The following is a 25505-nucleotide window of genomic DNA, read 5'->3' as shown; positions in this document are numbered from 1 at the left end:
ATTAGAAATCGTTGTTAGTCTCGCCATCTTGGTCAGCTAACGATCTCGGTGAAACATGATTTAAACTACGACTAGTTTGAGCTCTTAAATACCTGGCATTGATTTATGTCACAGATTTTTGTTGAAATTCTACTGGGAGCCATGGTAGCTCTGTGAGCGCTGGCTTACCACCCAAGAAGTGCCAGGTTCGATCCCGGTATTGGCCGATGTATTTTATAGCCTGGATTACCCTTGTCAGAAATGCAGAAACATCATCTAGTCATTATATCATTGGCAGAACGCACTTTAAAGATATGCTGCCTTTTTGTCGCAGAATTAAGAGTAGGTTGTAGCACACACTGCATTGCATAAGCCCGCATTTAATAGTTAGACGTTAAAGGGCATTTCATTTCATTTCGATACAGGTAGACGATACCGACGAGCTGTCCCTTTAATCCAAAGTTGAAGAACCTTGGTGTTCTACATCTATTTTCACATAATAATGCCATATGATCTGTTGCATAATTGTATTCTACAGGGCGGTGTTCGTCTGAGATAAATCAGACATGATAACTTGGGAATTACTCACGACCGAAATACAGTTTAGATGAGATGTAAAACCCTGATCAATTATAAGCTTTTCGTGTGGTACTCTTGTAACACTTTGGCCCTTGAGACAATTTTGGGTCTTTATAAAATTGTCTCTTCAATTTTGTCTATAAAGTCAAATCACACGTACTTAATGAACGTGGGTATACTTATTCGTAAAAAAACCAGTGATATTTTGGTCAAATCATAATCATTGTCAAAATAGTCATCAAATTCTGGCTGTTTATTGACCTATGGTTGATAGATCAAAAATATGTATTGTTTCCTATCTTATTTGTGGGAAATAAAGAGTTTTATTCCTTATATGGCGTGGAAATTAACGTCAAGGTTATCGAAGACCTGCAGAAATTAGGGGGTATAAATTAGGGTGTAGAGGCGAGCTGGATTAGAGCTCACCCAGAAATTCCTACCAGCCATTATCATTGAGAACGAGGAACCTGCAAAGCCAGTCCAACTTAGAAATAAAGTTGTGAAACTATTTTATGCTGTAGTCTTATTAAAGATCATCAGAAAGTAAACACAACAAGAAGTCCTATAATACTACACTCTTTCCTTGGTTATTTGCCGTCTTAAACACTTAGGGAATGCTCGACTGCACGTTCCGGAATTGAATTCTGTCAAACCCAAAAATACTGACAATCGAGTGAAAAGCTAGAACGCATGCGCCGACATACCCCTCGCAGTGTTTCATTTGATTATACCTAATCCCACTTAACACTGCTGTAAAGGAAGCAAATTTCTGTTCCAAATTATGACTGGTTAATAATCCGAATAACAACCAACAGCTGACTGCTTAACAATATCATTACGCTTTAAACAGAGCTCCAAATTGGACCAAATATGTTTACATAACGTTACGCCCAATTAACCAGTGAATAGCCGAATATTGCAGAAAAACTAAGTGCGTGGCAAAACGAATAAAATGTAAACAATACTGTTTGGAGACGAATAATACTTTCGCCGTTTTTAATACTTTAAATCCAAAGTCTTAGGGAAGACCCCTTGGGATAGATTTGATTGAACGGGAAGAATAGACACACTCCCTCAAAAGCTCACGTATCAGAAGCCAATCCAGCAATGGCCAGAGAGGGATTTCTCTGGCCATTGCTTCAGGAATATGATGCGCCGACTGCATGCGAAAATATTTCAACCAACCATGACAGCTGAAACATATTTGCTGTGTTTAATTACGTCACGATTCTACTCACACCACCTCCGTTGTCGGGACTGACAGAACTGTGACAGGACTAAATTCCGTCCCACTCAATTGTAATTCTATCAATTCGAAACGTTCCGGGCTGACAATCAAGCCTCCGATATATGTTTCAGCTTGAAATTTTGTGGACCTTGTATTTGAGAGCGCATTTATAAAGTTCTTTGTGAGCGGATAATAAGGAAACATGTCGCTATCGATGTTTTGTTGTATATTTCGATAATATCATGAAAGCTTAAATGAATTGAAACAGGTCGGCTTTTCTGGAGAATATACATTTTTATTCAAGGATGTGTCACCATTATTCGAACGATTGGGGCGTTTGACTATGTTTTCAGTTCGTGACTTACCAGTAGCGAAATGTCAGCGTTATGAAGTGTTTGATCAAATATGACTAGTCTTTGTTGTCAAGTCTGATATTTTATTTATTTATACTTTCAGGAACACTTTAATGGAAGCAAGTCGTTGATACATAATACTTCTCAAAGATCATGTTAAATCCGTGAAATTTGTCGACCAAGGAGACTAAAGTGGTTAAAAATTTATGCTGTAAACTTGTTAAGTATAAAGTTAACACCAATTACACTAACAGAAGCGTACCAGTAACTAAAATTATGTCAGAAATCACACAGCTTTAGAAATAATCAGACAAAGTATGATGGTGTGAACATTACTTTAACACCTCACAAAAACGTAATAATAATGAGTTGAAATATATAATAATACATATAAAAGTAAGTGTTAATGGGAACCTCAGATAGTGTATCTCTCGCATTCCACTTTTGGCGATAGTTTTAATATTGTGCTTCAAAGTTAAACAGGTGAAACGTGATTTTAAATTGATTATACAGAGACTCCGGTATCGCACTCAAACCCCAAACTCTCTGTGAGATTAAATAAAAACAGACTATCAAACAACTAAATGAAATATAAGTTCCGTACGATGTTCTAATGATCTTCGTCTGAACAGATGGTTGAGTAATTAACTTGTTCGGTTACTAGAGATATTGTGGGAGGTGTGAATTCCATTTTTATTTTTTAGAGAAAAGTATACTTTAATTGAAGTCCCTTGAGAGCGGAAAGAGATAAAAGAAAAAACAAACAGGAAAGTGAAATTGCGTACAAGTTGTTTCCGTTGTTTGAGACCTGAACAACATAATAGTGTAAGTGATTCTGATATCACATTTGCAGTCTCCGTAAAGATAAATACGAATTTATAATTTTGAACGATTCGATTGTACACATGCATCTCTTTTGGATAGAGACCAACTACGTTTTAATCTCTTCATATGTTCAGTGATATCTCAAAACAGATAAAGTGCCTCAACTATAGTTAACGATTTAACTTACGCATGTGCATGACTATACTTTAGATTTAAAGTAATTTCACAACACATCACTACTTCCTTGTGTTTAATATTCTGAACTAATGGGCTGAAGGTCTGACAGCAACCATCAAGAAAAGAAACCATACTTACTAGTGATATTTTTTTAAAAACTGATTCTAAAGAATTATCATTTATCATTCTGCAAACAACATTAGAGACTTACACGAAATATCACAGTCAGATAAAAGGGATTGAGAATTGCACACGGAGTAAAGAGTCAACCATGAGTGCATTTGACAGCCTCTCAGTTATAGACAGTAGAACCTTAAATGCTAAAATTTTAGCACATAAACTGTGTATTGAAGAAGTTTTAATTAAACCGCCACCCAATGATGGTAAGTTAATTATTTTTTATACGCCCAGATTTAAATGTGGTCGTATATTGTCGTCGCCCCCCTCCGTCCGTCCGTCCGTCCGTCGGTCCGACGTCCACAATTGCTTGTGGGCGCTCTAGAGGCTAAAGTTATGGCCAGAGTTATGGCCCTTGATCACTTCAAAAAATCTTGTGGACGCTCTAGAGGCCAAAGTTAATATCCAATTGACTTTAAATTGATACACAGTGTTTAAGGTCATGAGACGAAGAAGCCTATTGATTTTGAGCAATTTCCGATAATTACTGCCAGAGTTATGGCCCTTGATCACTTCAAAAAATCTTGTGGACGCTCTAGAGGCCAAAGTTAATATCCAATTGACTTTAAATTGTTACACAGTGTTTAAGGTCATGAGACGAAGAAGCCTATTGATTTTTAGCAATTTCCGATAATTACTGCCAGAGTTATGGCCCTTGATCACTTCAAAAAATCTTGTGGACGCTCTAGAGGCCAAAGTTAATACCGATTCACTTTAAATTTATACACAGTGTTTAAGGTCATGAGACGAAGAAGCCTATTTATTTTCAGCGATTTCCGATAATTACTGACAGAGTTATGGCCCTTGATCACTTCAAAAAATCTTGTGGATGCTCTAGAGGCCAAAGTTAATATCCGATTGACCTTAAATTTATACACAGTGTTTAGGATCATGAGACGAAGAATCTTATTGATTTTCAACGATTTCCGATAATTACTGCCAAAGTTATGGCCCTTGATCACTTTGCAAAATCTTGTGATGCTCTAAAGGCTAAAGTTATCATCCGATTGACTTCAGATTGATACACAGAGTTTAAGATCTTGAGAGGAACAAGTATATTGATTTTCAATGAATTTTTATGACTTGGAACAGCTAAATCCATGATATTAAAAGTTTTGTATACAAAACGTTAGCATGGGGCAGAACTTTATAAAAACCAAACAAATTCTAATGGTTTTCTGAATTGTTGCTCCTAATCAGATTTTAGTGTATTATAAATGTTTCATTACCGAAAAAAGTAAAAATATGCGACAACTCTTGTTGACTGCCCGGACGATTTAGCTGCTGTGGGCGTATGTTTCGTTGCCTGGCAACCTATCTTTACTTTCGTTTTACTCGTTATTCAATCAGAGGACGAAATTTTAAAAAAAAAGTTTAATGGCGGCATCTTGTTTGTGGATATTGTTTATTAACAACAGAACTAGGGACGGTTTAATAAGGAGCCTGTGAGTATGTTAGACTTGGGGACCCTAAAGATGTTAATGTCGTGAGCCCTTTTATTGTTTGGGGGCTCTTTTAGTCTAACATCTACATCGTGTGTCATGAATTGGTAAGATTGCCACACGCTAATTTGTGCATAAGCTAGAAATATCAGGATATACTCTACAAAGTACTATTTAGACCCAGTTTTTCAAAAACATACTCACCTGACCGGAACTACGTTGACACGACCGGGTTCGAATGCACATGTCGTTGTCCTAAAGGGTAATACAATAAGGTAGGATATGTTTTTAAAACTCCCAAGGCTTGGTCTACCTCCGACTGACACCCAACACTTCCATTTATTTTATAGACACAACCACCGTATTTCGAGTAAAGGCAGCGAAACTTTAAAAAGACGTTTAAGAATTTGCCACACAGAAATCCGTTTGCTTTCAGATTTGTACTTCTGAATGACACGATGAGCCCACCCACCTCCCCATTTAGAAGACTTCAATAGTTTGAAACGCGACTCAATTATCTGAATTGATCATGCGCAATATACGCCAATTGTGAATGAAAATAAATATACAAATTTTCGTTAAAAAAGTATCCACTTCACTTGACAAATATAATATCTCATTATTTTCAGTTGCATATTGATGCCTCATTTATATGTAAAGAATTCTTCTCCATTACCTGTTTCATGTCATTTGTGATTATAAAAATGAAAGCAATTCGATACCACGATTGCCCATAGTCTAAAGTTTCATGGTGTCAGGACCCGCTTTCTTTCGTCTGGAATTTAAGATTTACCTAGGGGATATTGGGTCGTCTTAATTCTTCTCTCATAATTATCTGAATAATAGAATGTCTTTGACCGTTTAAGATAATGTATGGAACAAGAGTATGACAACAAAATATGGACAGGTGGGGTGCTCGAGACAGGTTATGCTTGGTGTCACTACTTTTTGAGTTTATAATGCTAACCAACTTCTATTACGTTTGTATAATTGTCATGTAAGGTTATCAAATAAATTAAGACAATTAAACTATTTATGGAACATCAATATGACAAACAAATACTTATCTGAGGAGTCCACAACTTTACATTAACTAACTTCTATAGTTATCAAATCAATTAGAAGACTTAGTGTTATAAGATGTTCTAGAAAGTTAAAAGCGTACTCCGTCACGTGTACCAATACTACTAAGAGACTTAAAATAGAAGCCGTGAAGATAATCTTAGGATGGGCTTATTACGCCTTGTGTGGTGTTGAGTGGCCGAGTGGTCTGTCGGGGTTCATTGAATTGTTAACCTGCGAAGTTAGAGAGAGATGATATTTTGCCTTGAGATTTTCTTTAATGGTTCCATCCTTGACAATGGTGCAGAACCGAGGGTCTATCAAGGAACATCGTCTAATAGTTCGTGTACCGAGGCTCGTTTACACGTCGGCGTACAAGTAAAAGAACTCCCGGGAATTGGAATTCGAAATAAGAAAAGGCTGTAGCGCCGCTGTCTCGGTAAAATTCCTCTCATATCTCATAGCGTATACCATCCTTCAATGGACCGGATGGAGCAGAAACGTAGGGCTTTAAACACCATTTCAACTCATTTCAGTTAACATTTATGACTGGAAATTCGCCAACCCCAAGAGGCCTATTTCCGGCAAATTACTAAACAATGGCCACGAAAGGAATAATTCGTTGAAATGTCATTTGATTTATTTGCTACTTTACGTTTTGCTGATAAAAGTTAGATATTGACTCCAATTAATTAAGAAAAAAAAATAATTTAAACATGAAGGACTTTCTTATTCGTGTTCTCCTTTCAACATGACCAAATAATGATGCCAGACACCTGCGCGTTTACATTCCATTTGTCCATTTGGCATGCCTCTTCCTTTGACAATTGTGCATCGATTGATGATTCCGAGTTTTAATGTGCCGTTAAAATTCCAATTGGCTTTCATTTTAGTGAGGAATACGTCTCTATCTTGAAGGTTTGGATGCTCTTGTACATGTATAATCATGTGTTTATCACTGCCCGAACAATTTATCATTATGTGACAAAACATAATTAGATTCCGAAATTTAAGAAACATCCCCAGGGTATATAAGTTCAATAGCAAATTATTGTTCCGTGATTACGCGAATAATGGTAACGACCGTCAACATTATTGATACGAAAGGACGATGGTCTGTACTTCTAGGTATAATGTTACTACACATTTCGTGTAAAATTTGAGAATTAACCCATGGGTATTTGATGGGTTCTGTACCATTATATTTATAAGATAATTTGATTTTCGCAATAACAGTCATATTGATCTAGAAATGTGTTGATTTATTAAGGACTTTGAACTAGATTCCACTGCCCTGAATTAATATAGCACTATAGTATATAAGTTACATTACGTACAAGATTTAAGAATTAGTTAACCCTTTGGTGTTTACGTGTTACAACATCATTATTCAATAATCGTAATGTTACTTTAACAGACTTCATTACGCGGCAAATTTAAGAATTATCCGTTGGGAATTTAATTATGAGTTATTGTATCAGTTCCAGACTGCTAATATTCTGGAAGTTCATTAACCGTTGCTAAAATGGTGTTTCTGAATAGTTATCGTCCCGTCGGTCCGGCTCCACGTACCCGGGTGTGTTGATACAACTAGAATTGAGTTTCTCTACTCTACTTTAAATGAACTATACATTTCTGAAAAACTTAAAGGGGCATTAGATAAGATCAGCTAAACACCTGGAAGTTCTCGCTATAATAGTTAAAAATTGATAATGAAAACAGAATTTTCTGAAAATTTCAGCCAAATGGCATCACTCTGAACCGAGATATTTTATACGCCCACATTGAAATGTGATTGTATATTGTCGTCGCCCCAGTCGCCCCGCCGGTCCGGCGTCCACAATTGCTTGTGGACGTTCTAGAGGCTAAAGTTAATATTATCCGATTGACTTTAAATTTATACACAGTGTTTAGGTCATGAGACGAAGGAGCCTATTGATTTACACCGATTTCCGATAATTACTGCCAGAGCTATGGCCCTTGATCCCTTTGAAAAATCTTATGGACGCTCTAGAGGCTAAAGTTAATATCCGATTAACTTTAAATTTATACACAGTGTTTAAGGCCATGACTTTGAATTAATACAAAGTGTTTAAGGTCATGAGACGAAGAAACCTATTGATTTTCAACGATTTCCTATATGATCCTTGATCACTTTGAAAAATCCTGTGGACGCTCTAGAGGCTCAAGTTAATATCCGATTGACTTTACATTTATACACACGAAAAGGTCTATTGATATTTTTTTTGAACGATTTCCGATAATTACTGCCAGAGTTATGGCCATTGATCACTTTGAAAAATCTTGTGGATGCTTTTAGAGACCATAGTTATCATCTGATTGATTTTATATTCATACACCGTGTTTACGCCTATATATATTCGTTTCGATTGACTTTAGATTGATACACAGAGTTTAAGGTCTTGAGATGAACAAGTATATTGATTTTCAATGAATTTTAATAACTTGAACAGCTAAATCCATGATATTAAGTGTTTTGTATACTAAACATAGGTTAAACAAATTTTAATGATTCTCTGATAATTGCTTAATGACTTGTTACTTTTAATCAGATTTTAGTGTATTATAAATGTTTCATTACCGACAAAAGTAAAAATTTGCAACAACTCTTCTTGACAGCCCGGATGATTTAGCTGCTATTGGCGTATGTTTCGTTGCCTGACAACCTATCTTTACGTTAAATCAACCATCACGAAACGTATTCAAATCCACGAAATATCGCAGGCTAACGATGGCATCGAGAGTTGATTATGGGCTTGATAAGTTAATGTCTAATTAATAATTTAGATAACATTTATGGCCTAAAGAAAGACCTGCAATAAGTAGATTTAGCTCTTGCATAATGCCAGTTTAATCGGTGCACGTTAAAGAAATGAAATGAAAAGAAATGGGGTTTAACGTCCTACTGTTCTGCTCCCAACCTGGGCTAATGAAGACGGGCATACGCCATACAGTGTGCTATGAGGGAAATTTTGCCCGGACAGCGGCACTACGGCCTACTCTTATATCGAATTCCAACTGCCAATGGATCTTTGGCGTGCACGTAAAAGAACCCTTGACAGTTGGAAAACGAAATAAGAGTAGGCCATAGCGCCGCTGCCGGGCAAAATTTCCCTCATAGCACACTTCATGGCGTATGCCCGTCTTCATGAGCCCATTCGGAGCAGCGGAGCTGAACAATAGGACGTTAAACATTCAATTCATTTCGCCATTTCTAAAAAGGAACTAGACCGGGTTCTTTCGTATGTTAAACTAGCACCGTCGTGACTTATGGAAATAGGAAAATCCTAATCCCTGAAAGGCATAATATAACAATTGACTTACAGTATAATACATTCACTATGTTGATTACACTACAACGTTTCATTAAACATACATTATGCAATCGCAGGTCTTTCTTTAGGCCTGACATGTTATCTAAATCATTAATTAAACATTAATTAACTTATCCAGACCATAATCAACTCTCGATGGCATCGCTAGCCTGCGATATTTACTGGATTAGAACCCGGTCTGCTGTTTCTGATTAAATCTAAAAATGGATAATCGAGACTATGTTTTTTTTATCATACCGACTTTAGTAATGATGATCGAGACTAGGAGCAAAATTCAATCGCTAAATACTTTGTTCAGTGTGGATCAATTTTCAGCACATTCCCTTTACATTATCTAGTTTTTAACTATTATAGCGAGAACTACATCTCTTTTATCTAATCTCCCATAACGTATCTTTAAGTGAAATATTGTTAAATAAACATAGTGATTGCATCCATACTAAGTATTCTTTGTGACATACGTTCTATATATCTGTATTTGTCCTATATAGAATGATTGTCAGACAATTGAATTGCCGTGACAGGAAATAAGTCCAATCCTTTTATAATATGTTTAATTGGCGCCACTGTGGCTTATGAGGATCGGAAGTTTATCATTGTCGGTTCTAAATTTCTGTATTAAGCTCATGATTGTTCCATTGTTTAGGAATTATTCGGTTTAAACCTATGTTCTGCGTCGTTTATAAACTCATATGATTGTCTGGAAATAAGGGAAATAAACGAAATGTCATTTGTTATAATATTAATTTAATGCTGCCAGGCTGGAATTTAGGGATTTGATTTGTATCATTTTAAAGTCTAACAAAAGCCAAATTATGATAATTAACTGAAGAAAATGAAGTGCATGTCTCTCTTTATTTCTTAAAGGAGGCAATTCGTTAACTCAATATCATCCAGTCTTCGTTATTGCAAACACGACTTATTGATCAGTTTAAATCAATATTGATGCTGTTATCTTACCGTGAAAAGATGGGCTTCTAGCCTTCTGATATCCAATATTTAAGACAAAATGAAAAGTTTGAAATACTCGCTTGCCAGAATGCTTTCGAGCGCCATTTGTAATGAAGCGACTCGACGAAAGAGACTAAACGTGTCCCACAGGGGAATACAACCGCTGTAGACTGGAATAACCAGATGCCAAATACTGTCATTTAATTTGGACTAGTCGAACATAACTGATAAGAAATTACAGTAAAAACAGAAACGATTGAATGTAAATCAGTTTATATAAATTCATATTACTGTACATTATCATATGCGTTATTATTTCTGTTCATTTATAGTTGAAAAAGAATAGCGATTTAACTCCTTTAATTTAGCTTCAGGAACATCATGCAATTCTGATAATTATTTTTGCTCACGGATGATAAGTGGTTCCGGTGTTAAACTGAAAACCCTATAATGTTGGTTCTGAAGTACGCTATTTAATCCCAGTTTTACGACTCCACTTTTATCAATGACACGCGTAATTTTTATATAATTAAATATCATTGGTTTCATTCATCTAAAACATCAAATAATAAAGATCTCTTTTTGATGAATGAATTTAGAAGATAATCGGTCTTCTTTCAAGATTCGTCTTAACGCTTTGGCAGATATAGCTTTTCTTTTAGTTCAATTATAGATTCAATTTGAATCAATAGTGCGGGGTTTTGCGGTAACTAATTATAAATCATGTAAACAAAGGGGCAGAAAAAATCTCTGCGATTAAAGGGGGGAAAGAAATTGTCGATTTAATAACACTCTGCGTTTTGTTCTAAAACAGTTTCAATTCCTGGCTTCAAAGGTGTTACAGATTATTATACAGACATTAATTCACATACAAGCTGAATTTTCAGTACGGTATTCATTTTATTTTTCATGACATGTATCTCTTTATGAACTATTACAGACGAACGGCCAACTCTTTATTCAAATCTTACATAGTGCGTCTTTTATAATTGGCCATGATGACTGTGATAAAATCATATAGTAAAGCTAATATTCAAACCAACCCAATCAACTATTTATTTCGATTTAAATCAAAGCCGGTCCAGCAATGGGATCATTCGGTATGAATGAAATGAAATGAAATAGGGTTTAACATCCTACTATTCTGCACCGACTGGGCCATTCAGTATAAAGACGGAACATTTATGCCTAAATCTTTATACAATAGCTGACAGTATGTTTTAATAATATACCATGGTGTTATATAGTAGCTATAGTTTTAATCCCAATAACAAATGACATCAACCCAATACAACACTTTATTAAATACCTAAATAAAAGCAGGTCCAGCAATAGGAGAATTCAGTATAGATTCAAATATTGAAGTTTTTTTTGTTATTCCTCGAAACCTTATAATAAATCTAAACGATAGCGTGATATTAGATTTCTCTGTAGAGAAAAGTATTTTATTTTGGTTTCAAATCAGCTGCCTCATATATTTTCGATTTCAATCCAAATACATTTTTGCCCTTTTAAAATCGTTATAAATGTGCTTGTCAAGAATTTATATGCCTTCTTTTGGCAAACGTGAAACGTTTTATTACTGCCATGTATCCATGGACCGTTAGGATTTTGATAATTAGATAAGTCACATCACATCCAAACGTATTGGCATTCTGATTGGCCATCATAGTTAGCACCAGTCCCCTGTTGGCCAATTTTGTCTTTTGTGCCATTCTTGAAAACCGAATGTAATAAAACTATCATGGCGTGTTTTCCCTTGTGTGCCATTTATTATTAGTTGAAATAAACCAAATCGTATGTGAAAGAAAGTATTAATGAAAGCCAACAATGAAAGTAAAATCAGTAAGCAAACCGGTTTCCACCTTATCTTTCGCAACAAAGTTTTAATAGGATATCACTAATCGTGTAGACCCTGTCCTATCACTAATCATAGAAACCTTGTCCTATCACCAATCATAATATAGACCTTGTCCTTTCACTAATAGTATAGACCCCGCCCTATCACTAATCATAATATAGACCCTGTCCTATTACTAATCATATAGACCTATAGACCGTTCTATCACTGATCGTGTAGACCCCATTCTATCACTAGTCATATAGACCTTGTCCTTTCACTATTCACTATTCGCTTTTATCATATAGACCCCATTCTATCTTTAATCGTATAGACCTCGCCCGATCACTTATCACGTAAACCTTGTTCTATCACTAATATATTGACTTTGCCCTAGTATTTATCATATAGAGCTTGACATAAATCTAATCGAATATAAATTGACCTGTCGCTATCACTAATCGAATTGACACTTTTCTATCACTAATCGAAGGAATCGTCTTCTATCACTAATCACAATAACTGTAAATTTAGTAAACGTGCTCACCTCCAATTCTTAGACCGGGTCTGACAGATGTAACACCCTTTTTTACTTTTAAGCGATTTTCGAACCTATCAAATTTTTAAAATTCTGATTATTACTTCATAGGATGCTGTCTTTGACCAGTTTCAGTTTCTTATAAATACTCTCATTACCGCTGTTGCGGGGATATGTTTCATTGACTGGCAACCTATATTTTAAAATAATAACTTCCTATCAATCTAAAAACTGCAATGAGATTAGTTGGATAAGTGAAGGGGTTCTGTTTTGAGTTCAGGTACATGTATAAACGGTCCTCGATGTTTAAAATTGTAAAAAATACAGATCCTTGGATACTTGCTGTCAATAAAATTGGGTCTAAAACAAACTTTAGTGGGCTATTACCAGATCCAAAGCACCTGAGACCGTATTGGTAGCATTTAATACGATATAATTATAGCGTGCGTGGCTTGTCTCTCTCCCTATCCATGGAATTAGTTGTAACTTGGTGTAAAATGTAAAACCGCAAGAAGTCATCATTATAGTTTTACTGTCGTGTATTTGTGTCTAAAATCAATATGTTTAGCTTCTATGGATTGAATATTTTGTTATAATGGAGCATACTATGTCAAGTGGCAAGGATTCGATCCCAAGCATTTTTTTTTTTGCTAAAGACCTGTATACGCAAACGACTTATTGCAATAAGAGCGTACCATATATTAGTCCCGAAATGACCTGTAGTTTGTCTCTTTCTCTTGAATTTAATATAACCATGTGTTTGATTAAATCATACTCGAGGTAAAGCCCACGTCAGACCAAAGCACGACCTAACGCGACTTTTGGGTCGTTCGTAAAGCTGGAGAATGTCTTCCTGGGCCGCGTCAGGCCTTGTGAATCGGGAGCAGATCTTGTTGAAAAAGCATCTAATCAATCTCTTCCCGACAAGAAGACCTTATCCAGCTTTACAACGCGACTCAAAATAATATGAGTCGCATTAGATCGTGCTTTGGTGTGATGGGAGCTTTTAGAAAAAAATGTGGATTGAAAAAGGTATTCTGCGCTTGAAATCTGCTCAAAGCGTACTACACCGTGATTGGTCGTATTAAGTTCTACTTCGTGAGATCGCCAACCTTTTTAGATCTGAACCCTATCGTGCTTTGGCCTGACGGGGGCTAAAACAAAGCAGTCTTTAACAGAGGCCTTCGAGTGTAAGTGAGTAATTATCGTATAGTGAGAATATGTCTAACCTGTCGTGTTTCTAAATATCACAATTAGCCTATAAATATAAACAAAGGATACTACCAGACACTGTTATTTAATCGGCATCATCCATTTAAACCCTCATTGGCTTTATATCTTTATATTGCTATCAGCAACACTTTACACATTCAAAAATGTGTGTATTAAGTGTCATTATGCATCTCAAGGGGGCTATTTATTAGATATAGTCATTTCCTTGTAAACAAATCACTCGTTCGATTCTTATATAGACAATATATATATATATATACATCTTTCTACATGTAATTGAACGTAATATTAAATTATTATTTCACGTATCCGTGCCATAGCTTCTAATGACGACACCGATCCGTATTTATAATGAAATAGTTTAGATCAGAAGTTACGGGCTAATTTTCACTGGACTAGCAAATGTTAAGATACATTATATAAGAGCTAAATCTGTCTATAGCAGGTCTTTTTTCTGGCTCCAGCAGATGTTATGTAAGTTATTATGTATACATTTATTCAAATGATAAGGCTATAATCAACTCTCTATACCATCGGATGGCTTGGATATTAAGTGGATTATATCATTCAATCGGTTAACGTTAAAATGAAAAATAAAGTGTTCGTTTATTATCCAAGCAATGATCACCGAGACGACGCTATTCTTGCAAACAATTCAATCATTCATAACTTCGCCTGGAATAAGGTAAATTGACCGAAACGTTCAATATATTCATTATCTATTTTTATACTATTACAAGGAGAACGACCAGCTATTTATCTAAATCCTACATAATGCATCTTTACACCATTAAAGTGTGCATCAATAAAGCTTAAATGTATAGTTCATTTCAATGCGACATTAACAAGTTGAAATCTCTAGACGATTGTATCAAGTCATAAGAACAAATTGCACAAGTTCTTACAAAAGGTTGCTTTTCGCATTTCGTTTTTTTTATAGATCAAAATTTTGCTTTTCGCGTTTCATATATTTAGATCAAAATTTTGTTTTACTTTAATCTGATTAAAACACAAATCCTATTTCGTTTCGTTTTTTATTGTTCAAAATTTCGTTTTACTTGTCTTCACTAGACGAGGTTAATGCAGTACAAAAGACGGAACGAAATATAGATCTGTATTTTAATCAGATTGTTTTCACTTTGACCAATATAAACCACATTTTGAAACCAAGGGCGGATAATAGACCAGAAACTCCACTTCCACTTTATCAAATCAGTGCAAGTACTTCTCTGCGCTAATTGGGCTAATGAAGACCGGCATACGCCATACAGTATGTTATTGAGGAAAAATTATTCGAACGAGGGTTCCTTTACGTGCACACCAATGTATACACGGAACCTCGGATTTCCATACTGATCCTTAACAGGCTCTACGTGCTGCACTATTGACAAAAGGAAACCGCGATGGAAAATCCGCAGGCTCTTTCTCGACTAACAATGGTGCTGATCCCGACACTTTCTGGTTAGCGAACCAGCACCCTAATCACTGAGCCACCATGGCTCCCATTAGTGTAGCAATGGTTAAGGGGTTGATGACAAAATTTGAGCATATAATGTTTCATACTTGCAGATACATAATATTGGTGACTGATTTACACTAGAGGGAACACGCCTTTAACATCATTATTTATATACTCGTGTGTGTTAATATAAACACAGAAAAATTATAAAGTTCCATTAAAAAACATTATACGGTTGTCTTACTGGCCAGTATTCCAAGTAATGTGGTATAATGGAGTAACCTGGCTGACCTACTGGCTAGATATCTGATGACAATAAAATCATTGAACATGTGCCTTGTATACCAGAAGAGAATAATTGACAATTTGAAGGACTAACTTTATTCACGAAGATGTAGAACACAGTCTATTTGGTTCAGCTGCATATTTATCACGTTTCCGGAGTCTGCTAACGGATTAGCCTAAGACAAGGAGCTAGACTGACTGACGCAAAGTGGGTTAAACTGTAGCGTGTCTTATTTCAGATATAGATGGAAGTATCCATAGTCCGAGCAATTTCTTAATTCCTTTATAGATTTCATTACTACGTGTTTTGCTGTATATGTATATATATTGTTGTATCTATCAAGACTACTTATAACACTAAAGCTTATTGGATTCCTTGAGATTAATTAAGCTCTCTATCAACCTTATTTGTATAGGCTAATTTGTAATCGAAAGTAAAAATGGGCGTGATTTTCCCGCCAACTTGAAATCAAATCAGAATTTACGGATATAGTTTGAAAAAAACTTATATAATTATATAATATACGGAGGAAGAATAAAGGATATTTTTGACCATAGAGCAACGTCCCTAATGCAAAAGAAGTACAGCCCCACCCACCCGCCGTGCCCCTATGATTTGGTGGAGACTCCACTGTCTGCGAAAAATGTCATCAGAGCGCAATGTATGTCTGTCTTCATTAGCTCATGGGCCTATAATGCAGAAAACTAAGCCCTTAAACCTCATTACATTCCATTGTGCTCTTCTGTAAAAAGATGTGACGAAAAGAAAAAAGATCACCCTATCAACACTTCTCTTATTTATGATGCTTCTTTTACCCCTGACCCCATTTCTTCTCTGAACTGTCAAGATATTCCATTCTGGTATTTCTTCATCGATTTTTTTTGCTTCCATATTTTCCATTTTCGATAATTAATATTCATAGGGTTAGAAATAACAGGATAGCTCATGACGACTGGTTAAGATAGTTTGGAACAAATTGATTTTTGTTTACTTGAGAGGCCATAAGGACCCATTTTTCTTCCGTAATACGGATACTTCAACATTTCTAGACATAAATGAAACGAATAAAATAGAGCCGAAAATCTAATCTGAATGAGGTTATCCGCATGGATTCTTTTCTTCCATCACAAGTAGCCAGTCTCCCTCAGTTTCTTACACAGTAAAATAAAACTGATGTAAGAAAAAAAGAAAACCCAAGTACGATGAACCGGGAACATACTATGACTTCATTGCAGACATCTTGAATTTGTGACGTCGAAGTCGACAATTGCCCCCAAAAAAGTCATCTCAAGTTTCAAGCCGATTGCATCGATTGCATGGGAATTGTCGGAGCCTCGGGCCGTTTACGAAGATCGTCGCCCTCAAGAACAGGAAGAACAACAAGAGAATGGGTCTTGGCGTCCAGATCCAAAAACAACATATTGTCTTTATATCGCTATTGTTGTTATGTCTCTCGAATACTGATGTATAAGTCCGTTTCTTCTGGGATCAGCCCGCAAATAACCACATTTTCCTCACTAACTTTAATCTTTTTTGACCGGTTCTGACTTTTCCCAACCACTTCGTCGAATTGAACATTTTCTACCACAGATGGAACAAGTGCAAACGTCTTGGTCAAAAGCGGGTACCGGATTCACCATGGATATCGTGCGATCCACAAACTGGCGGCGTACAGTAAATTTAAGCAAATGGCTTTAATTTTAATTTTATGCAAGTAACATCCTTCAGTCCATATCAATAAGAATTTAATCAAATTCAGTAACTTTTAGGGGAGTTGGATTTTTGAATGACACATGATATTGGCGCTCTTCAAGGTGATTGGTCAAATATAAACTGTTTAGATCAACTTCGAGGGGAGTTGTCATTTTAAATGTCACATGATATTGGCGATCTTCAAGATGATTGGTCGAATATAAACTCGTTTAGGTCAACTCTAAACAAAGATGTTTATTTAGCGTTTATTGTTTGGCTAAACGGTTGTTTACTTTCGTTTTACAAAAAAATCCAAATACCATTTTGTTTTTTCGTAGCGTTTATTTGAATCAATTGCGCCCGGCTTCAATGCGTGTAATTTTCCAAACAGACGAAAACTAACGCTGTGGCTTATTAGGGTCATTGTAAAAATAGCATGTGCATGTATTTTTAGTTCACCCATAGTCCTGTTCAATATAAAAATATTGACCTTGAAGATGTATTATGTACGATGCAATCTGATTTAAACACAGATCCTATTTCGTTTCGTTTCGTTTCTTATAATTCAAATTTAGTTTTACTTGTCTTTACTACACTAGGATCTGGAAAAATTGTTATATAACCCGCATTCTGGTTGATGTCAGGGATTAGCCGATGAAACGGTCTGTTGCGGCGATTTCTTGGGTTATGGTACACGGAACTGTGTGCATTCCAGTAGAAACATCAAATGTCTGGTGTCATAGGGACAAAAGCCGATCGTATGACCCATAACGCGACCTCCCACTACAACCGATCAGATCTGTATGTCAAGTACCATTGCTACAATAATGAACAGTCTCGATTATCCATTATTTAAGTTGAATTATTAAATGGCGAAGTTGTATGAATACATTCAATATTACGGGTTTCCGATATTCTAGAAAGTTGCTTATGAGCTTAGCAAGTGAATAAATGTCTAATTAACAATTTATATACCATTTGAAGTCAAAACACAAAGAAGAATTGCAGTAGGAAGAATTAGCTCCTGTATCCTTAAAGAACAATTTACCTGTTTTATAAGATAAAAGTCGGTGACTTATTAAGATGGAGAAAAATACTGGAAACCCAAATATTCAAAATAAACAAAGATCAATTAAAATTATACATGTATCTTAATCTATCCCAAGATTATTTTCTGTTTACTGTTCCTAAATTATAACCCTCCATAACATTTTAACATACGTGCATTCATGCCCTCAATTAGTATCTAAAATATGAATTGAAACAACTAGAACGACGGATACAGCGTATATCGGGTTTATATTTTATTAAAACAGCCATGTGAAAACAGTGTGTTCAATCGAGGTCCTGCGTAGCGACCAATTTCTAGTGAAGAGGTCGTAGACATCAATTATTGGTCTGCTAGAAACTCATTAATACCTAATATTGGTCTCGATAATCCAGTGCTTTCATTACTGAGTGGTTTAGCAAGACGTCCCTGACGTCGAATCAGTATATCCAAGAGCTATACCCGTTACTCTCTCTCACACTCTTTGGCGCATTGTATGTGTTTATTTTCTCATCCATATTCCGTCGGTAACAATTAAAAAAACCAAAAAAAAAAAACCCAAAAAACACACTTTACACACCTTTCGCTTTGCGGAATTAAAAACAAATTTTATTCGTAAAGATCCCCGACGTTGCACTATGGACTATAGATCTAATAGAAATGTCTCCTTGTAATGGATAGCTTGTCATAGACAGTAGATAATTATCATCGTTTAGCCAGGATTAGTTATATATTAGTCTTTTGAGTGATTGACTTCCCATGGTGTTTATCCGAGAAAGCAACTATTTACTTAATATGTGTATGCTTTTTTTTATTTTATGACGAAGGAGCGCGTTGAATATATTTCCATCCAGTTTGCATCACTTATCTTTTTTTAATTTAGGATATTTTCTATTATGAAAATAGAAGCAAGAAGTGACGTGAACTAAGCGATAGAAAAAAAGCCCACTCCAATTGTCTTTCCTAAGGTTATTCATAACCACACTAGGGTTAGGATAATCGCCAGTGGTTATATTAATCTTATTTCACAAATATTGTATATATGGGCTAAAACCGCTAGCCTATTAGGGTTAGTATTCATAAATAAAATATTAACGAGGTAATCTTTATTCGTAGACACGGCGGTTACGAGGTAATCTTTATTCGTTGACAGGGAGGTTACGAGGTAATCTTTATTCGTAGACACGGTCCTTACGAGGTAATCTTTATTCGTTGACACAGCATGTACGCGATAATCTTTATTCCTAGACATGGTGGTTACGAGGTAATCTTTATTCGTATATACATTGAGGTTACGAGGTAACCTTTATTCGTATACATGGAGGTTACGGGGTAATCTTTATTCGTATACATGGGGGTTACGGGGTAATCTTTATTCGTACACATGGAGGTTACGAGGTAACCTTTATTCGTATACATGGAGGTTACGAGGTAACCTTTATTCGTACACATGGAGGTTACGAGGTAACCTTTATTCGTATACATGGAGGTTACGGGGTAATCTTTATTCGTATACATGGAGGTTACGGGGTAATCTTTATTCGTAGACACAGTATATACGGGGTAACCTTTATTCGTATACATGGAGGTTACGAGGTAACCTTTATTCGTACACATGGAGGTTACGAGGTAACCTTTATTCGTACACATAGAGGTTACGGGATAATCTTTATTCGTAGACACGGTGGTTACGAGATAATCTTTATTCGAAAACACGGTGGTGTCAAAACGTAGTTGGGGACTTCTTGATCTTTTTCTATTTAAGTATTAAAAAGAGCTTTAATAATATTCAAAATTAAAAACACAAATTATAATCCAATATTGATTGATTTCAATCATTGTTGATGTTGTTATCTTGTAGTGAAAATATGAGATCCTAATATCCAATATATAAGACAAAATAAACATTTTATAAGCAGTACACCAGTTGTGAATGCTATGGCTTCCGGTGCCATGTGTAATGCAGAAAGGAACACATATCCTACAATGCGAAAGTAATTAGTAATGGCTGTTGCAACAAAATAATAATAAAAAACGTGTAGAATGGACCAAACGACACGTATTTCACCGAATATAAGTGATTAGAAATTACATTAAAAAGAATTTAAATTTTGATAACCATCACTGGTTAAACATTCATATTACTAGACCAATTTTCGTATAATATAGCCAAGCGCCCTTTAAACAAAGGTTTCCTCTGTCGGGGAACTTCAATCAAAAACGATTTAAACGGCTTGTGCCTAAAGTTTCCACCTGTTTGTTTCTGGATTGACTGGAACTGTCAACAATTTGACACATTGCACTTTAATATTGCTGTAATCTGTGATTTTTCTTAGCAACAAAAAAATCGAAATATGTTAATGAAACACCACCCCTTCCTTCCCCCATTTTTGACCCAAATTAAATAGCTGCGACCTTTAAGTTTAGTTGCATAACTGTTCTGCTATATGATGAATATTCAAATCCAAGTCTGTTGAGCAAATGTCAATGCTTGGTTTTAACAATAACAATCAAATGTGACCAAATGCGATTCATTAGAACAGTATCAATGGCCTATTTTTCCAGGGAGACGTATCACAACCAAGTGTGGATTTGCTTTATGTGGCGCTGTTTCAGAAACAAAATCTTACAAATGTTTAGTTATTGAACGGTATCTCTTTGCACTTTCAGTCACTATATTCGATACGAAAATATTTTTCAAAGGTACATTACACATCGTTAGTTTTTCATTACAATACACAATTAACCTTTCCATTGTATATTATATTTACAACCCAGGGAAAATAAAATGCTACATATCTGATAACAGTACTGCACGGGTTTAAATACAATCCAGGTTATAGCAAAATCCAGCAACAAATGAAATATCAAGCCTAGTTGAATGTCATTAATAATCATTGAAAGCAACTAATAATTTCTGGAAGCAACCTTTAACTACCATATGTACCACTACTGCAATATTCTGTTTACAAGAATTTAAACTTTCTGACATTATCAAAGAAAATCTGATTTTAATAATGGAAATGAAATTCGGTAAGAACCGGGATAACGTAATTAAAGCATACATTGTCCATATCAGCGAAATTTTCCCCCAACAGTTTGACTTCCAACTATAAAAGCTTAATTCTATTACATGCACTCAAGAATGTATACGGGAGCTAACGGGAAACCACAATGGGAAATACCTAGCTATTTTCTTGACCAACACCGGGATCTTAATCTCTGAGCCACGGGGTTCCTTTTGACAATGGTCTTGGCAGGTGTCATATAGTAGCAAGCGCACGCTAACCCAAATCTGACTACCTTGACAGCAGTAAAGATCTTTTTGAAACTTAACTGTCAGATTTGGCTTTTAAGTCCCATCACGGTAACTAAGACTAAAAGTCCCGGAATTTATTTTCATGCTTCGCACTGTCACTTTCATTTCATAATAGCTGTTAATACACAGTTGGTTTTTCCTTTTATGTCACTCGGTGACATGAGATCTTTTGGCATGCCATTAAATAATCTATCTAAGATAGTTAGAGTTTGTGTGAAAGACAACAGACTGTAGTCTAGCTAGAACCATTCCCTAGGACACTGTTAACATCACCTCGCCACTAAACGACGGCATAACGAGCATTCGTGAATTTTTAACAAGGCCAAGTGGCAAGTGAAGTGCTTAACTAAAATATACATCAGAGGGGAAAGGCGATTAAATTCGCTTCTAAGCCGTATTCCTCGAACAATCGAGAACCTCTTAAAAGAACCCGATGATTGACAAAGAGTCCCCAGTGGAAGCCATGGGAGGATGATTACGATATAGATCGTCGCTTGAGATATGTAAATGTCGCAATAACTCTAATTCAGAGTCGTGTCTTATTCCCTTGTGTGTCAATAAATGTATTGTGTTTAACATTAAATTGTAAGAAGCACAAAGCCGCGAAATAGATTTTAAAACAGGTGTCATAATGTGTCTAAAAGGAGACTCGAAAGTGTTCCGTGCTCGAAACCCGCTGTGGGACGAGATTATTTTAAGCATAATTCCCCTTGTCAGCTCTAAAAGCTTCAACAGCAGCGCTACGACCATATCTTGTGTCGAATTCAAACTGCCTAGGGATCTTTTAAGTGCTAGCCAATGTGTACAAGGGTCCTCCGTTTTTTCGTTCCTTGCCTGTCCCTCCGCACTGCACAAATGACAAGGGGGGCCACGCCGGAAAATCCCGATGAACACGGGGCCGCTAGGTTAGCAAGCCAACGTCGTACCCACTGAGCCACCTCGCTATAGGAAACCAAACGGTTGAAGCTTTACAAATCTTAACATAAGCTCCATTATGACCAGGTGTTTACGTAGCGCAGTATTTAAGGATGTCCAAGGGTGAAACAAAATTTGCCATATTGGGTCGTAAATATTTTTAAAGTAGAAAGAAACTGTTGAAAAAAACTTACATAATGTCTCCCATTTAACTATTTTGATTATCGATCGATGTGATTTACTAGTGGAAAACTTTGGCAGAATCAGAGAGTCGTTGAGTGGGAGACATGAAACGGAAATTACCTAGGTAACGTAAGATCTAGAATATAAACACTGGCCTCAAAGTGGGGTGTAATTTGAAATTGGAAAGTAAACGTTTTCTCTTTACTATCTATTACCAATCAGAATGTAGTGTCAACATGTTGCAGTCTGATAGACAGCTATTGGCGGCGAAAATCAACCTTATAGACTCAAATTTGTAATGTTATTAGAGTTTATTGGTAGCCTTACGGAACACACTCTGGTTTTGTCTTAAAGGAACAATCCCATATATATTTCAGAGAATAAAACTGAAGGATCTTAACCCATAAGCTGCAGGTAACTACCCGAATCTTTGTGAAAAATTTTCAAATAAAAATTTTACGGCCAATGAAGATCTTGTGCCAAAGCATCGGTTAACCAATTTGGATATCTTTGCTTTGTCGAAGCAAGGAATGCTTCTCATCGAACTCAATCAAGGAAATCGCTTAATAAACACCTACACCAAGATTGAAAATCCTAGCTAATGCAGGAGCAGCGTTATCGGGTCTCGAAAAATGTGATTGGCAGTCTGGTTTTAATAGTCCCCTGTTTTCTTCAAATTAAAGAAATGGAATACAAATCATCATTACAACATCGGGCGTCAAAGAAAGAGAGAGGGGGAAATGGCCTATGGTACAAAAATTATATGTTAATAATTCGCTTGTGCGTAGGGATCTTTCGTTTTTTTTAAAAATTTCATTTCAATAATTGCTTGCGCGTAGGGAGGAAACCGGTAGACCCTGAGAAAACCCACGAGGTTGGACAGACGGCCCTACTCCTTGTCACGTATAACCGGGGATTCGAAACCACGCCAGTTGACTCAATGGCAGGCCTTATGATACAGCGCGCACGTGCTAACCATTCGGCCATCCAACCCCCCGGATCATAGGATCCTGATAAAACTTACTCCTTGTCATGTGCAAGCCAAGGATAGAAACAACGCCACTTGACTCATTGCCAGAACTTATGGTCTAAAACGCACTCGACCTTACACCCCCCACCCGAAAAAAAAAAAATCTTTCGACATATCGAAATGTTTTCTGGTTAGTCTTAATATCAAAATGTTTTTACTGGTTAATCTTCTTAATGGCATGATTTGATCTCTGATTTATCAATAATTATACACATCTTGTTCATATTAAATATCGACAATTTGAACAATTTCTTGTCTTTATGATTGAAATATCAAAGATGTTCAGTTTTAGAAGAAAGCTTTTCGCTGTTTGAACTGAATAGTAAAAGTTATTCTTTACTCTGCTTGCATGTGTTTGATGTTTCCGCTTTAAAAGAAAGTGGTTTATTATTAAGATCAAACAATGTCGAGCTATCGCTATGGTGCCTTTTATTTTCCAGGAATCAGACCATAACCGGAAATGTAGATTTTAAAATCCTGAGAATGCATGTGTTGAAATGAGTTAGGTTCCACGCAAAATAAAATTGATTTATGAGAAATCGAATATATATTGGCATACTGACATTAATGTATAGTTCAAAGATTATATCGTTTCAAAGATACATTTTCTCTGATAACAAAATTTTTAGAATCCGGAGAAGAAAGAAGAAAAACATCTATTACATTTACGAAAGTATTCAAATTCGGATTAAATTGGCATGAGGCCCTGGATGAAAATATCACTGGGGCTCTTGCATCAATAGGGAAATAGGCGGCACATTCTGGTCATTGTTCGTAACCCTCGCACATATGCAGATAGTTATTTGGCACAAACATAAACGTATAGTACAGGGCTCCTGTACAATTGAGGCATCTGGCTGCAGCCCTAATGTCCATTAGGTGACTGTCCTGAGGGTGTTCGATTATCGATCAGTATTTCCCGATTAGGCTAAGCAGTGATAAGCAATTTGATTTATTTGATACATTAGAACATAACTTCGATTAACATTTGGTGTATGGTACTGTTAAATTGGATAATAATTATGTTATGCTTAGCTTCAGCGGAGTCGTAAGCCATTTGGTTGTGAGATGCTTTACTAATAACAAGTAAATAACAGTCAAAGTGATCAATGAATGTCTACAGCACCGTTTGCTTGTTATGATTTTAAATTCATCTAGAATGCTAAAAACAGAAATTTTACTCTTTCGCGTTTGTTGTACTGATTGGCGGCATTATCTGCCAGCATGTACCTACTTTATACAACGGTATAGTTTTATTGTCAGGCGCAGGATTGTTTAATTTCTTAATGTGAGTCTTGTCGCGCTTAACGTCCGCTTCCACCTAGGGTGATTTTGCAGTCAAATTAATGAGGGTCCAGTGTAATGGACTATTCAGTTGCTCACTCTGTCTCATTCCGAATTATTGAGAAAGACGACAAAAAATTGAGGTTTCTGTTTACGTCCAGTTGCACTGACTATATGTATTTAAAATAATGATTAACTAGCACCCATCTGACATCAAGTTTAAACACTTGATACCACATATGTGGGGGTGGAGAACGGCGGCGAAGCATGATGAGCGAACATACATACACACTTTGATTTTATTTATAGATAATTTGCAGTGGATTAGAAACAAAAGTTTACAACCTCGCGTGTGGCGCTTTTATTAGTTGTAACCAACGAAATGTGTATGAATTTTTAGAAAATAAGTCTGAATTTTTAGAAAATAAGTCTGAATTATTAGAAAATAAGTCTGAATTATTAGAAAATAAGTCTGAATTATTAGAAAATAAGTCTGAATTATTAGAAAATAAGTCTGAATTATTACAATAAATGAAATGAAATTGTTTT

At 35.9% G+C, this 25505-nt stretch overlaps 1 protein-coding gene across 4 annotated transcripts in view; it reads left to right on the top strand.

Annotated features, from left to right (window-relative positions):
• LOC126832146 (calcitonin gene-related peptide type 1 receptor) overlaps positions 1 to 25505 on the top strand; it is a 139542-nt gene that overhangs the window by 57340 nt on the left and 56697 nt on the right. For all 4 annotated transcript variants that reach the window (XM_050562847.2, XM_050562842.2, XM_050562846.2 and 1 more), the window contains one exon: positions 2243 to 3524. In XM_050562847.2, coding sequence (XP_050418804.1) covers positions 3413 to 3524 — 112 coding nt within the window. In that variant the 5' untranslated portion in view covers positions 2243 to 3412. The remainder of the gene's footprint in view (positions 1 to 2242; positions 3525 to 25505) is intronic.

The sequence above is a fragment of the Patella vulgata genome, chromosome 9 (assembly GCF_932274485.2).
Source record: "Patella vulgata chromosome 9, xgPatVulg1.2, whole genome shotgun sequence".
Lineage (NCBI taxonomy): Eukaryota > Metazoa > Mollusca > Gastropoda > Patellidae > Patella > Patella vulgata.
Note: the sequence above shows the minus strand (reverse complement) of the source record. Positions and strands in the feature narration are given on the sequence as shown.